The sequence below is a fragment of the Thermobia domestica genome, chromosome 12 (assembly GCF_964235325.1).
Source record: "Thermobia domestica chromosome 12, izTheDome1.hap1.1, whole genome shotgun sequence".
In the NCBI taxonomy this organism is placed as follows: Eukaryota; Metazoa; Arthropoda; class Insecta; order Zygentoma; family Lepismatidae; genus Thermobia; species Thermobia domestica.
The window spans coordinates 131,134,110-131,147,716 of NC_137465.1; the positions used below are offsets into that span (position 1 = coordinate 131,134,110).

General features: G+C 37.0%; 1 protein-coding gene across 6 annotated transcripts in view; it reads left to right on the forward strand.

The window, feature by feature from the left end:
- The first annotated feature begins 2,010 nt into the window (after positions 1 to 2,010).
- LOC145666662 (uncharacterized) overlaps positions 2,011 to 13,607 on the forward strand; it is a 40,926-nt gene continuing 29,329 nt past the window's right edge. For 2 of the 6 annotated variants that reach the window (XM_081734122.1, XM_081734128.1), the window contains exons 1-2: positions 7,192 to 7,460; positions 13,099 to 13,205. In XM_081734122.1, coding sequence (XP_081590248.1) covers positions 7,365 to 7,460; positions 13,099 to 13,205 — 203 coding nt within the window. In that variant the 5' untranslated portion in view covers positions 7,192 to 7,364. Of the gene's footprint in view, positions 2,642 to 2,781; positions 2,958 to 7,191; positions 7,461 to 9,444; positions 9,977 to 13,098; positions 13,206 to 13,607 lie in introns of those variants that run through there. The other 4 variants (XM_081734125.1, XM_081734124.1, XM_081734127.1 and 1 more) reach the window with 4 other exon arrangements.

Consider the following 13,607-nt stretch of genomic DNA (forward strand, 5'->3'; position numbering starts at 1 on the left):
AAGTACTTGATACTAGTCATGTCAAGAAACAGGAATTACTAAAGGAGTTCCATCAGTTAGCTCCCAAATTTCAGTCCGACACACATCCACTCACCGAATTAGATTTACAGACGCTCCTATTACGAATCATTTTTTTTTTGGAACATATACAAGAATGACTCAGCTGTAGCAGTTACGTACTACAATGGAATCTACAACAATTTCGTGGCAAGGAGGTGTTTTTTTATCGCAACTGTACCGATTCTTTACTCCGGCTATCATACTGCTACTGGACTCACCTTGAAGACAACTTAAGAATTCCTGGATACCAAGTTTATCACCGACCTCGAGATGACCGTTACGGTGGGATCGCCTTGGGTATCAGCATCTCTCTACCGGCTCGTGTCATCTCAACACTTCTACCAGCCGGCTCAACAAAAGTACAAGTTCTCGGAGTGCTTTGTGCTGACCTCACTTTTGTTAACATCTACGCCCCACCAGACAGCCCTTCTACAACTAATTTCTAGCAAGAATTATTTAATTCAATCCAAGGTCCCTGTTTTATTGGGGGGATCCGAACTGTAAAAGTGTAAAATGGGGCAATCGTTACACCAATGTAGTTGCCGGGAACCTTCTCGCTGCAGTGGATACTACACCTCTCCTCATCGCCAGTGATGGGACTGCTACTCGCCTCCCGAACCTCAATGGTCATCCCAGTGCACCTGACATCACCATCCTCAGTTCTGCTCTGTATGCAAACCACAGTTATAGTGTATATGGATATAGCGGTGGCAGTGATCATTTTTCTTATCTTATCTACACTTTAAGGAGTTACTTTTCTGAGAACATCCAAAGCTCACCTCTCGCCATCTTCCCCAACCCTTTCTCGCATCTCTTAATCATACAATCGTACAACATACCAGAATGCGACCGACGAACTTTTCCGGTATTTTTCTTCACAAGTCACCCCCGTTAATACTCATTTCATAAATATTATAGAAGCAGGATCCTCAGAATCCCCCACATCTCCTCAAATCCCTGGCCAGCCTCGAATTCAAGCATTCCGTTCCCATTTTCCTTGGTGGAATAGACGTTGCCAGCAACTTCTTAATGATAGTAAATAGAAGCAAAAGGCCTATTTCATGAAGTCAACAAACGTATGTGGTCTATCGCCAGTCCCAGGTGATGTATAAACTTACTTCCAGGAATATCGCAAACTTCACTGACAACAATTTTGTGCTACATTCCACCCACGGGCTACTTCTTCTTCTATCTGGACTTTTATACGGACCCAAATTACAGGGTCTCCTCCACAAGCATTGCCCACTGAAAGTTCCCCGCCTTGGATTCACGAAGCAGCAGCGCCCCCTCACGTTTGTGTTAGTGTGAAAAAGACCTGACCTTTCAGTGCTGTTTAACGCCTGGTTACAGTCCGATACTCAACACTGTCATTCATTCTGTTTATTTCACTAGTCCCGTAACAGTGTCTTTCTTACTAGCTAACAAAAACCACCTCATTCTTTATCATCTGCTACAATATTAAATCGTGAACTACTACGACTTATAAAGGCACTGGTGTCTCTGGCACGTAAAATTTGGGGGGGAGGGAATCAAAGAAAATGATTTAAATGGTACTACCTAACCCAGCCTACACTACATGAAATATAGTATCAAGTGTAGGTTCATTCCTTTCTTTCGTCGCCGTTTTCTTCGATTCCGTTTGTTAATTTTCTGCTTACCTCTATGAACCCACTGAGAACTCTGAACTCTGTTATAATCGTTTCACAACCTGAATATTGTTTTCCAAATAAGTACAATTATTATCATTCATACATTATTCTGTCGTTAGTAACTAAATTAAGTTAGAATAAAATATTGAATATTTTGTTCAAAATATTGGGAGGACGTGTACGAATGATATGTCCCCTTCCCGGCAGAGACGCCCGTGTATAAAGGGATCAAAGTGAAGAACCGTGCAGCGCTCTTTTTATTGATAGCATCCTGTGGTATATAGTGTCACCATCATAGTTTAGTTAGTGTTCCACATGATGTGATTGTTTCTATTGTGTTTACGCATTCCGTTCCCGAATTCATCCTGGACCATTCATCTCTAAATGTGTAGATCCTCATTTTACCGCCTGGATTGCTCGGTAGACGTGTTCCTGGAGCATAAAACATCGAGAGAGAGAGAGAGAGAGAGAGAGAGAGACCATTCACCGTGAACATTTGTGTGAATCAAGTTTTTCATTCATTGGAGATGGCCCCCTCAAAATTTTCTTGAGCCCTTCTTTGGACCCCTGAAAAAATTCTAGCTACGCTACTGTTACATTAATGCATAGTGAACAACTACGATCTATAATGTGGTCAAACAGAACAGTGTAGTGCTCTCATTATTCATAGAATCATGTGGCATATACTGTCATGGTTAGCGTTCCACATGAGATGATTGCTTTTATTGTGCGCTCTCATTTCGTACCCGGATTCATCTTGGACGATATTCTTTAAATGTATAGAATTCCATTTTACCGATTGGATTGCTCAGTCGAGATCTTCATGTAGCATCTAAACATTGAGGAAGCGAGAGCGGGGGAGATAAACAAAACAAATAAAGAGCAGAGAGCGGAATCGTAGTATCGAAGATATTTTCTTAAAATACTGAAGAGTAAGGTTTTATACAATTGAAAAAATCGTAGAATGAAAAAAAAAAAAAAGTAATCTTATATTTCTGCAAATTAAGACTAATGGGGGAAAGTGGCAGTTACTAAATATTGAAGTTTCCGTAGAATCATTTCTGTACAATTACTAAATCCTTTTTGAGTTGCAAATAATAATAATGTAGCAGGTTGGAATTTGTTGAGTTTAGGGGAGCCACCACTAAGGTGCATGAATATTCTGGTTTACGTGACCAGAATTATAGGACCAATTATATATGTAGCTGCTGGTTAATTCTAATTGCGAGGTCTAATACAACCATCAAGGTAAATGCAACATAATGTAACCTAATCTAATCTAACCTAACCAGAATTAGGCTATAATTATATTTAAAATATATATATATATATGAATTTTTAGAAAAAATATAGGCCCCCCGTTATTGGAATTTATCCGTAGCTGCCAAGTGCAGATCATCAATAAGGACACCATTTTCAAAAATTATATTTCACTGTTGTAACACCCTAGTGCATATTAGTGGTGGCTCCCCTAAACTCAATAAAATCCACGGGCCAGAATTATCCTAGGTCCATGTTCCGTTAAGGGGGTCCAAACGTACACTGGACCCCCCCTAAGCTAAGCTAACCTAATATAACTTATATTATGTAATCAAACGAAAATCAATAGAAAGAACTGGTGTCAAAGGCACTGGACCCCCTTAACGGAGCATTGACCTTATCCTAACCTAACCGTTCTGTAGTCTACTCTAACCTAACTCCTTTCTATCCTAACCTACTCTGCTTTATCCCACCTTACTCTACTAAACTTTGCTGCAGTCTACCCAAATCTACTTCTCTCTATTCCATCGACCTTACTGTACGCTACTCCAAGACTGTTCTATATAAGCCTGGGGTCGTACTCTGTCACGTGATCTGTGACGTATTCGTGACGTCGAGTGGCGACAAGAATCAAGCTAGGAGACCCGCACAGCTTGCGGAAGGCATTTCCCGCGTCTATTGAAATACGGAGATTTTACCACCTTGTAAATTCCATGGAAAGAGGATAATAGCACAAAAATTTCGGATGAAAGAAACGAAATAGGAAAAAAATATAAATAATTTCCTAGTTTGGAGTACGTTAACTTTACAATATTCGCCCAAATCACCACATTTAGTTACATTTCTATTATTAAAAATAAGATGCAAAATACTGGTGACGGGGATCACTCCCTTCCTTCAGGTATCTAAGCAATTCTATTTGTATCTTAGTGACAGGGAGGCAGCCAGGGAATAGTCCGTGGGGTATAGATTCCCCCGAAAGTTAAGGTGAAACGAAAAAATGCTACCTATAAATAGCATTTTTCACACTAACTTTAGAAGTTGCAACAGTCTACTCCCCCCTGACACACGCACAAACACCGAAATGAAGTAACTAACGGAATAAATATCAAACGAGTAAATAAGAAGTAATTAACAAATCCCTAAAAAAGTAATTTGCGTAAGAAATTTGAATCGACTTGCTATATTTACAAAAAAAATGCATAAGGTTAAAACTATTTTACTAAAAGACTTTTTTTTTTTTTTTTTTTGCGAGAAATATAAAATGAATAACTTACCCTCTCCTTCGACGCTATATCGATACGTTAAGCTTCATTGTGTGATTACTTCACTAACTTTTTCATTTTCTTTTGTTGAGCGTGACTTGGTGAACTAACGTTGTTTATATGCCTAATCCTAATAATAGTTCTTAATCGTATAAATCTTTCGATTACACTAAGAGGCACATGTGGTATCTTGCGCGATATCAATTCGGATAGGGTTTTCACAACTTTTGCCCTTTGTCGAAATGATGTTGAACCATGAAATTTCAAAAATTCTCTGTTCATGAACATCACATCTTCATAAAATTTATTCGACGGGTGCACAAGACTACCTCTAGAGAGAAACGACAACCATGAAACTTTTCAACAAACCTTCGTTTGACGTGTTTATGTTCTCATCACTATTTTCCTTCAGCGTTTCGTGTACAGAGTTCCGATTAAGCCCTTCATGTTCAATTGCATAATTACTACTTGAACATTCACCAGTTTTATGTTCGAGGTTCTCTACTATACTCTGTGATACTTTCAATAGTGATACATAAAACTCGGAGGAAACATACGGCTCGTCACTGTCTTCACTCACATTCAAATTTGAACTTACAGCGGAAACATTGCGACTTAAAATTAGTTTTCTTAATCGATACTTAACTTCAACTGGTGTAGGATGATCATACTGTCCACCAGCAAAGCGTAGCTGCGAAAAGAGATTCTCTAAGCAATCCTGGTTAAGTCTACTCGTTAATATATATTGTATACCATATTTACTTTTGACATATTCGAATAAAGATATTAAAGATTTAATAGATATTGCAATACCTTCCTGAAATGGCAAAATATTTTTGCTTCCTACTTTTCTTATACCTAAGGTAAGATTTAGCATTTGCGACAAAGTACTTAATTGGGATTGAATAGAATTTCCAAAAGCACTTCTTAAGGGCTTTCTAAAATCGAAAGGTAGGCGCGAATTAAAAACATCAAAAAATTTATCTATAGCCAAAATGAAGTTCGATAATGTTTCTTCCTTTGGATACACATACCGCACTGCCTTTGCAACACTTTCCGAAAAAAGTTCTGTTGCATATTTCACGCACTGTCTGTTTGTTCCATGAACGTTAATATGAATGTCACGAAGCTTGGGACATATTTTAATTTCATTACAGTCATATTTCGAAAGAGCTACTAATGGGAATTTTGAAATTCTCTCTCCTGATGGTGATACATAGCCTTCATCTAAGAAATGATTCCTTAATAACTTAATCATGTGAGGAATATCGGCAAAAAAGAATATATTTCTTTCGGTGTCGAAAGGATTGCGATATGACGTGTTATTCATTGTTATCCCTAACTCTTTCCAAAGACGCCTATTTGATCCTCCAAGATCTGATACTGCAGCAACCACAGGATACCCTATTTCTTCTAGAGCTTGGACAATTGTGTCAAATAATGTTTTTGTAAACCTAATATCAAAATCAAAATATATTGGTTGTTTCCATTTACCCACTAATCCTCGAACCATCACCGCTAACACCTGTTTAGAAGGTTCATATACAGTATCAGTCCGTTTGTCGTAACAAGCTTTTTGTAGAATGTTCATTTCCTCAAACGAGATCACACACAATTTTTCTGAAACAGATAGACCTTCACCTTTGGCCTTCAATATGCATATGACTTGCTTCAGAAGACCTGGTTCACATTTTATTGAACGAAACCAACGGCGAATGGTACTTACACTCGGCAGTGGAAAATGGCACTTTTCGCGCAAGAACATGTATGTTTTCTTTGACAAAGTCCAAAGAGACAAACACATTGTCATATCTTCTTGTTGCCACTTAGTTCTCGTTTTCTGATTGAGTAGGCAATCAATTTGGCTATCAGTGAATGACGTTTGTAAAATTCTTCGAACTTCACTCGCAACGAATCTGCGCTGCCTACTGGGTTTTAATTTTTTACGCAAATTCGAAATTTGAGCTTGATAAGCTCTGTTGCGGCTTTTTTCGGCTTCTAGTTGATTCTTTAAATTATTTAGCTGTGCACGTAATTCTTCGTTTTCTTTTACTAAGTTATTTTGGAGAACATTATCATTATCATATATATTATAACTTAGTACACTTTAACACTTCTTCTTAGGAGATGACGGTGATTCTTGTAGTATACTTGCTATTTGTCGTTTCCTCTCTCTTACTAACTGTCGATCACCTCGTTCTGATTTTTGGGGAGAAAAATTAGACGGTAAACTTATTTTGGGGACTGCATCTTGTTTAGGACGTTTCCTGTGAGGGAGGCCTAATAATTCATGTTCCAAGTCACGCTCATAATCATCACTACAAAAATGCGTAGAACAAATTCGACTATTTTCGGGCTTAAAACTGTCTTTTCGTTTGCACCTCACTGTCCACACCGCAGAGACCGCAGAATCCTTTGGGAAACGATGAAAAATAATGTCTTTATTGCAACTTCTGCTGTTGTTCTTACAAGTTGAAACAGCACACTCAGACGGCATTTTCTTTAGATATTAAACATGCACTTACTCACTCAGCATTAACACACGAATATGTGGTAATAATGGAAAAATACACACAACAAAACACAGCTCACAACACAATCACAAAACAAACTAATTTCTAACAGAAATGCTTCTCAAATTCTTCTTTTCAGCCACACATGTTTCCCATTATTTTGTATTTGTGTATGTGTGTGTGTTTGTCCCTTTAGTTGTCGCCATGTGACGTCATAGTTTGACCACTGCTTCCACGGCGAAAAAAGAGGCGTGTCTGACCGTAGCCTTATATAGAGTAGTCTTGACGCTACTCTACTCTGACTTGACGTTTATTTCGTGCCATTAATGTCTGGACCCTTGTGTGAAGTAATAGCTGTACTGGTTTACTTCTGCCGCACTACTAGCAAGAATTGTTGAAAAATTATAATACTTTCTTATTGTCTTCTAAACGATTTCCGCTGGGCGACATGAAAATATCGCATTTGCATGAATAAAATTCAACGGGCCCACCAGAAGTAATTGTTATAAACTCACAATTCTTTTACGATTTGTGTATAAATACGGCTTCCAGATGCCCTAAAACCTAAAGTGCAAAAAACAAAGCAACTGGTGCTAGTTGGCCACTAAAAAGAACCAATGCTATCCAATCGAGTCAGTACAGGACGAAGTTGGTGGGCCCGCGCGGGGACGGTTCTGAAGGGAGTAGATTCATCAGCGATGGGGAGTATATGGGTAAGCAAGGATAGTGCGAAGAAATGGGTTTTGCCAATGACACGAGTTTCAATAGGAATAGCACTTCATACTGGTAACGCTCCACTTTTAAATATAAAATATAGGTTTGTGCGCTCTGTGCAGAAATATATATCAGGTGGAAAATATAATCTAATAGAGTCATCTTTGATATGCACTCACTTATTTTATACGTCGTAAAGCACTTGTAATGATTTTACACTAAAGTCCGCGTCACTCAAATTGGCGTGTGGCATCAGTCAATAAGCTCGCAGTGCGCTGATACTAAACCTTTAAGTATTGGAATTTAATCATTCGTAATTGTCCACAAATATGAACAAAATCAATTATGAATGTTAGATTCCTCTTTGAAGGTTTAGTAGCAGGGCAGTGCGAGCTTATTGACTGATGCCACACGCCAATTCGAGTGACGCGGACTACAGTAGCCTACACTTGTAACCTACAATACAGCTGTATTAATTTGTATTTAATTCTGTCGCCTGCAGAAATTTGTTCCTTAGAAAAATGTCTTTTCATGTGAAGTACTGAGTTTTACCTGGAAATCTTCCAAAATTTGGTGCGTGAAAACTACACCAGCACCATAATAGCTATATATTCCTTCACAAAAGCTACGGAAGTATCTAATAAATAATTTATGCTAACGACATACATTAGTGTAGACTACTACGTACAACAAATAACTAACATAATAGATACTAATCTACTTCATTATATTCTAATTTACGCTATACGACTTTGTTCTACGCTAATCTACACTTCTCCACTGTCTGCTCTATCTTGTTCTATACTTCTCTATGTAACTCACCGCGGTTGCTCAGTGGTAGAGTATTCACATCGGGGCATGGGTTCCCTGGTTCGATCCCAGCTCGCGCCAAGTGAACTTCGTGATGGACAAACACCGTGTGTGGGGGTTTCCTCCCACTTTCTTCATTCCACCATTTCATTCATTTCTCATCTTCTTCTTTAGCTTACCCGAAATAAACTTGGGACCTAAAACTAAAAGATTTCATTTCATTTTTACTGCTCCAACATGTTAATGCTACCCTTACTGTACGCTAATTTTCTCTCTTAGTCTATGCTGCTGTATACTATATTAGTCTACCTTATTCGGCATTACTCGAGCAGACGGTTGTACTAAATTTTGACAGATTTCGTACATTTTCAGTTAGGTTCGAGCTTTATATTTCTTTTAGCAGACCATGCACTAAATGAGGAGCTCTATTGCTACTTGCAGATTGACTTCAGGAGGGCTGAGTATAAATACAGTTTGGACGTTTGGCATAAAATCTACAGGCATTAAAACAGGAACTAATTTCTGCTAGGCGGTCATTTAAAAGCACAAATGCTATCTAACCAAATCAGAGCAGGAGCGCAGCAGGGGGGCCCGAACGGTTGCGAGGGGTGTGTCCGTAGGGAGCATGCGCGTCAGCGACGGAGGGTATACACATAAACGAGGATAATGAAAGAGCACACTTGCACATACATTACTGTCACTTAAAATTCATTTCAGTATGCTGTGCACTTACAGTAATTACTTATATTCACACTCTCATTCCTTCACAAAAATGGTTCACATTGTCTTTTACCTATAAATTTTCTATTTCGTTGAACTGTCTGCTCGAGTGAACCTCCTTATTCTACGTTACATTAAGCCTACTCTATCGAACACATTTGCCAAAAACACCATAAATTACCAAAAACACCATTTATTTAGAAAAGAGTTTTCAGTTCTTAATTGTCTAATATTGTTCAACTAATTCTAATCTGCATATGTTCGAGCACATAAAGAAGTATTATTATATCTCGTTATATAACGAGATATAATAATACTTCTTTATGTGCTCGAACATATGCAGATTAGAACTAGTTGAACAATATTAGACAAATTAACTAACAATGTTTTCTCATTTTAAGTTTCGAACATTTCGTAACACTGGTAACCTCAAAATCGACTTTGTTATGTTTAGAACAAATAGACTGCTTTTTTCCAACAGGAATTACCCAAATATTAGAAATAATTTACACTACTTGCTAAGAGCACCCATCTACTTCCCGTACGTGAATACTGCTTTCGGAATATACTGCTGTCATCACAATATTTGCCATTAATGCATTAAGCTCATTCAGGTGCTATACGTACATATCACAAATTAAAAATTAAATTAGTACAATCGCAAATTAAAATTTAAATTTAATGAAGCTATATTATTACATTTGACAGCACAAATTACCTTTTAACATTTATAATGTTTCCCCACACTAACCAATTCTTTGCATTTCACATTATATTAGAGCGAACTACTTACCATTTTGAACATTCCACCATTATGGAAATCTGTTCCAATATACAAATCTTTCTCTAGATGTTTGCGTAAAAGCAACGAAATTCCGAGATGAAAGCAACAAATCTTCCTCTTCATGTTTGTGAGGGGTGCGTCCATTCTTCAAATTTTATTATTCGAGATTTCTATTGAAATTGAATTTATAGTACCTTATAGGTAAGTTACAGTCTGGGGTCATTAAATTGATAATATGTGTTACTACTCAGGAAATACCACACCAGGTATGCTATATACTGTATTAATGATAGGGGCCGCGGTGGCTCAGTGGTAGAGCGTTAACCTCTGGTGCTTGGGGTCCCGGGTTCGATCCCAGCTCCCGCCAAATGAACTTTGTGGTGGACAAACATCGTGTGCGTGGGTTTCCTTGGGGTTCTCCCGTTTCCTCCCACTTTCTTCATTCCACCATTTCATTCATTACTCATCATCACCTTTAGCCTAACCGGCATAATCGTGGGACGTAAAACTCAAAGTTCATGTATTAATGATAATATGTCGAAAGAGTCATTTAACAAGTAACAAGAAGCATTAACAATATCGTCTCACTTTTGGAACGTGTGGGGTACCACAAACTTCAAATACACGAACGGAAACACGAATAAGCTACCACGGTAACTTAAAACCATTCTAATATTCATGGAATATGTTAGTTAAATGTGTTAGTTAAAACTATTGTTCTAATATGTTAGTTAAAACTAACATACATTTAAAACTGTTATAGAACTCTTGTTAAATTTATAATTTTAGAATAAATACTAGCTTGAATCCTCCAGAAATTCGGTGGAATTTCAATGTCAGTGATTTTTATATTTTGTTTTATAATGTTATTGCTTATCTAGGCTGCCTTTATCAAGTTTATTTATTTCATTGGTGCTATACAACTAATCTATATATTAATATGGACGCGCTATTTAAGATGCTTTATATATATAATGATAAGATTCAGTTAGCTGTTAGGTAGTTCTCAAATGGCTAGATTTTTATCTCTGGAATCTCTTAACGTTTTTCTTATGCCCTGGTGTCGATATTTCTTTTTGACATTCCTATATGTGTCTGATTATTACAATTACAAGCTGCTTCTTAAATTGGTTATTGAGCAATGGACTACATTATAGTAATAACTACTAACTCATTTATACAATGTTCCTTTCGTGTGTTTTATAGCCGATATTTTAAGTACTTCCCTCAAACACTTCTCATAAATAGCCGAATGTACATACATTGTAATATTTACAACTGGTTAAAAAATTTTCGGAGATTTAAAGAGTAGTCCGAATCAACATTTTTGTGCATCATTTGTAATTTATATAAGCGCGGGCTATAACAGGAAGGAAATCCATTTGTACGTTGATGTTTGATTCCACTTTTGTAAATTGTAAATGTCAATTGCTTCTATTTGCTATAATGAGATAAGTAAATAAAACCTTAAGAAAATCTGGTAAAGGATTCTACATTAATATATAGGAAACAGAATACATGTAATTTCTACATAAATAAATAATGGGTCCATTCTTTTAGAGTAAAACTACGTAAAAGTCCTAAGAGTTTACAGAATTTTAAAATTATTTATAAGTCTTTAAATTCTTAGTTAATTTCAGTGAAACAAAAATTATTTTATTCTTTACAATGATAAAATTGTTATGCATTTCTAATGTTTCATATCAGCATTACCATTAGGTCCAGTAAACGGTTAGGAATCGTTGCGACAGACTTTTACAGATATTCCAGCAATACGTTTGTAAGCACTTGGTTACTTTGCTTCTCCATTTCATCAAGAGTTTTTAGGGTTTGTGCGATAAACAAACCTCCACATAATGAAACCAGCTTCTTTTGTCCACAGAATAGTCTATTTCCGTTACCTTCAAATGCCGATTCCTTATGGTCTTTGTATCTACCTTTTCGCACTTCACCACCATCTCTGTGCTTGTGCCAAGGAATGCTATACTAAAAAGATCGTTGCAATCTTCATACCAAACAACTGATGAACACAGCCTTCTGTCGATAATACTGGCAGTAAGCTAGTTTCTATGGATGAAAATTCAACTCTTCTTTCACAACTATACGGATTTTGTGTCGGTTTAGACCACCTTCGTAAGATATTTGTCTTTGTGGTTTCTGAGGACTTTGAGTGACCGTTTTCTGAACTAATGTCACATTCCCCTTCATCCTGGATTTTGTGGGGTTACAGCGTCTTCTAATACCTGTTACAGAACCTGTGGTCATTAGCTTGAAATGGTGGGGCTGCGGTGGTTCAGTGGTAGATAGAGCGTTCAGCTGTGGTGCATGGGGTCCCTGGTTCGATCCCCACTCAAGCCAAGTGAACTTTGTGGTGGACAAACACCGTGTGCGTGGGTTTCCTCGAGGTTCTCCCGTTTCCTCCCACTTTCTTCATTCCACCATGTGGGACGTAGAACTCAAAGATTTCATTTCATTTAGCTTGAAATGGCATTTCATTATAGTTTTTTCTTCTACCGAGGCACGAGAACCTTTTACACTTCTCCATCGTCTCTGTATTTGCACCACGGACTGCCATAGTTCGTATCAGGATGTCATCTGAGCCTGCTCATGCAAAATTAAAGGTTGTAACACGCTCCATCATTGATGCCTGCAATGACATTAATGAGATATCATGTAATAAATTCTACTATTGCAAGAAATAAAATACTTTTTGTTCCGTTACAATTGATTAAGGATTTCAAGAGTTACAAGCAGTTTTTAATATGGAGTTAATTCCCGTCCACTTTGTAGATAAACAATTAGAATTTGTACATAAGCTTAGTTCCCAAAATGGTTACAGTAATCCATGTTAAACAATTGGAAGGAACGTGTGTCTCTAAAACTACTGGACTGAATTGAATGAAATTTCAACCATGTCTTAATTCGAATCTCGGAATGATTATAGCAACTCATATCACACTTAAACTCCATTGGGATTCACCAGTAGCTTACAAAGAACGAGCAATATGTGTAGAAAACATCATTGCACGGTTCGTCAATCGTTGAAAATAAAGGCACGAATGTGTGTGCGTTACTTCATTGTTTAGAATACACCTCAATATTCACACAAAAGTAACAGTGTCTTATATTAAAATATACATAACTATAATTTTGTTATTTATTTAAGGAGATAAATTGAGAATGTAATTATAATAATAAATGAATCATTACGCAGAAAAAAGGATAAATGATTACCCTATTTTTACTTTATGATTTGTCAATTAAATTCTACTACGTACTTATTAGTGTATAGTAATGTCTATTTATGTATTTATTTATTTTAGATGTCAACTCCTTGTGGAGTACACTGCCAGTATAAAGGATGTCCAAATATAAGAAAAGATTGTGTCGGATTGTCATTTCATACTTTTCCAGCACAGAACCTTGATAGGTAAGGGAAAGAACAAACTATGATTGAATTTTCGAAAGAGCTGGAGCTGTTTTTAGTACTTTACAGTATGCATCACAGTGTTTGGATTTATAGTGGTTTTAAAACTGAAACGGATAAGTAAAGTATAAGTGGAATGCATTCAATTCTATTGGGTATAGTGTAATTTTCAGCCCATATTACGCTAACACATCGGAGTTCTCCTGTTCCTCCCTACTTTCTTCATTCCACGACTATCATCCATCTCGTCTTCCTTCACCTCGGAAGATAATTGTGGGACAACAAATTAAAAAAAAAAAAAAGTATCCGTCTTGTTTGAAAGTATTTAGGACAATAAAAACTTAAGAAATTAAGCTGTCTCATGATTACAAATATTCAATTCGACTAATCTTGGTATATGTCTGT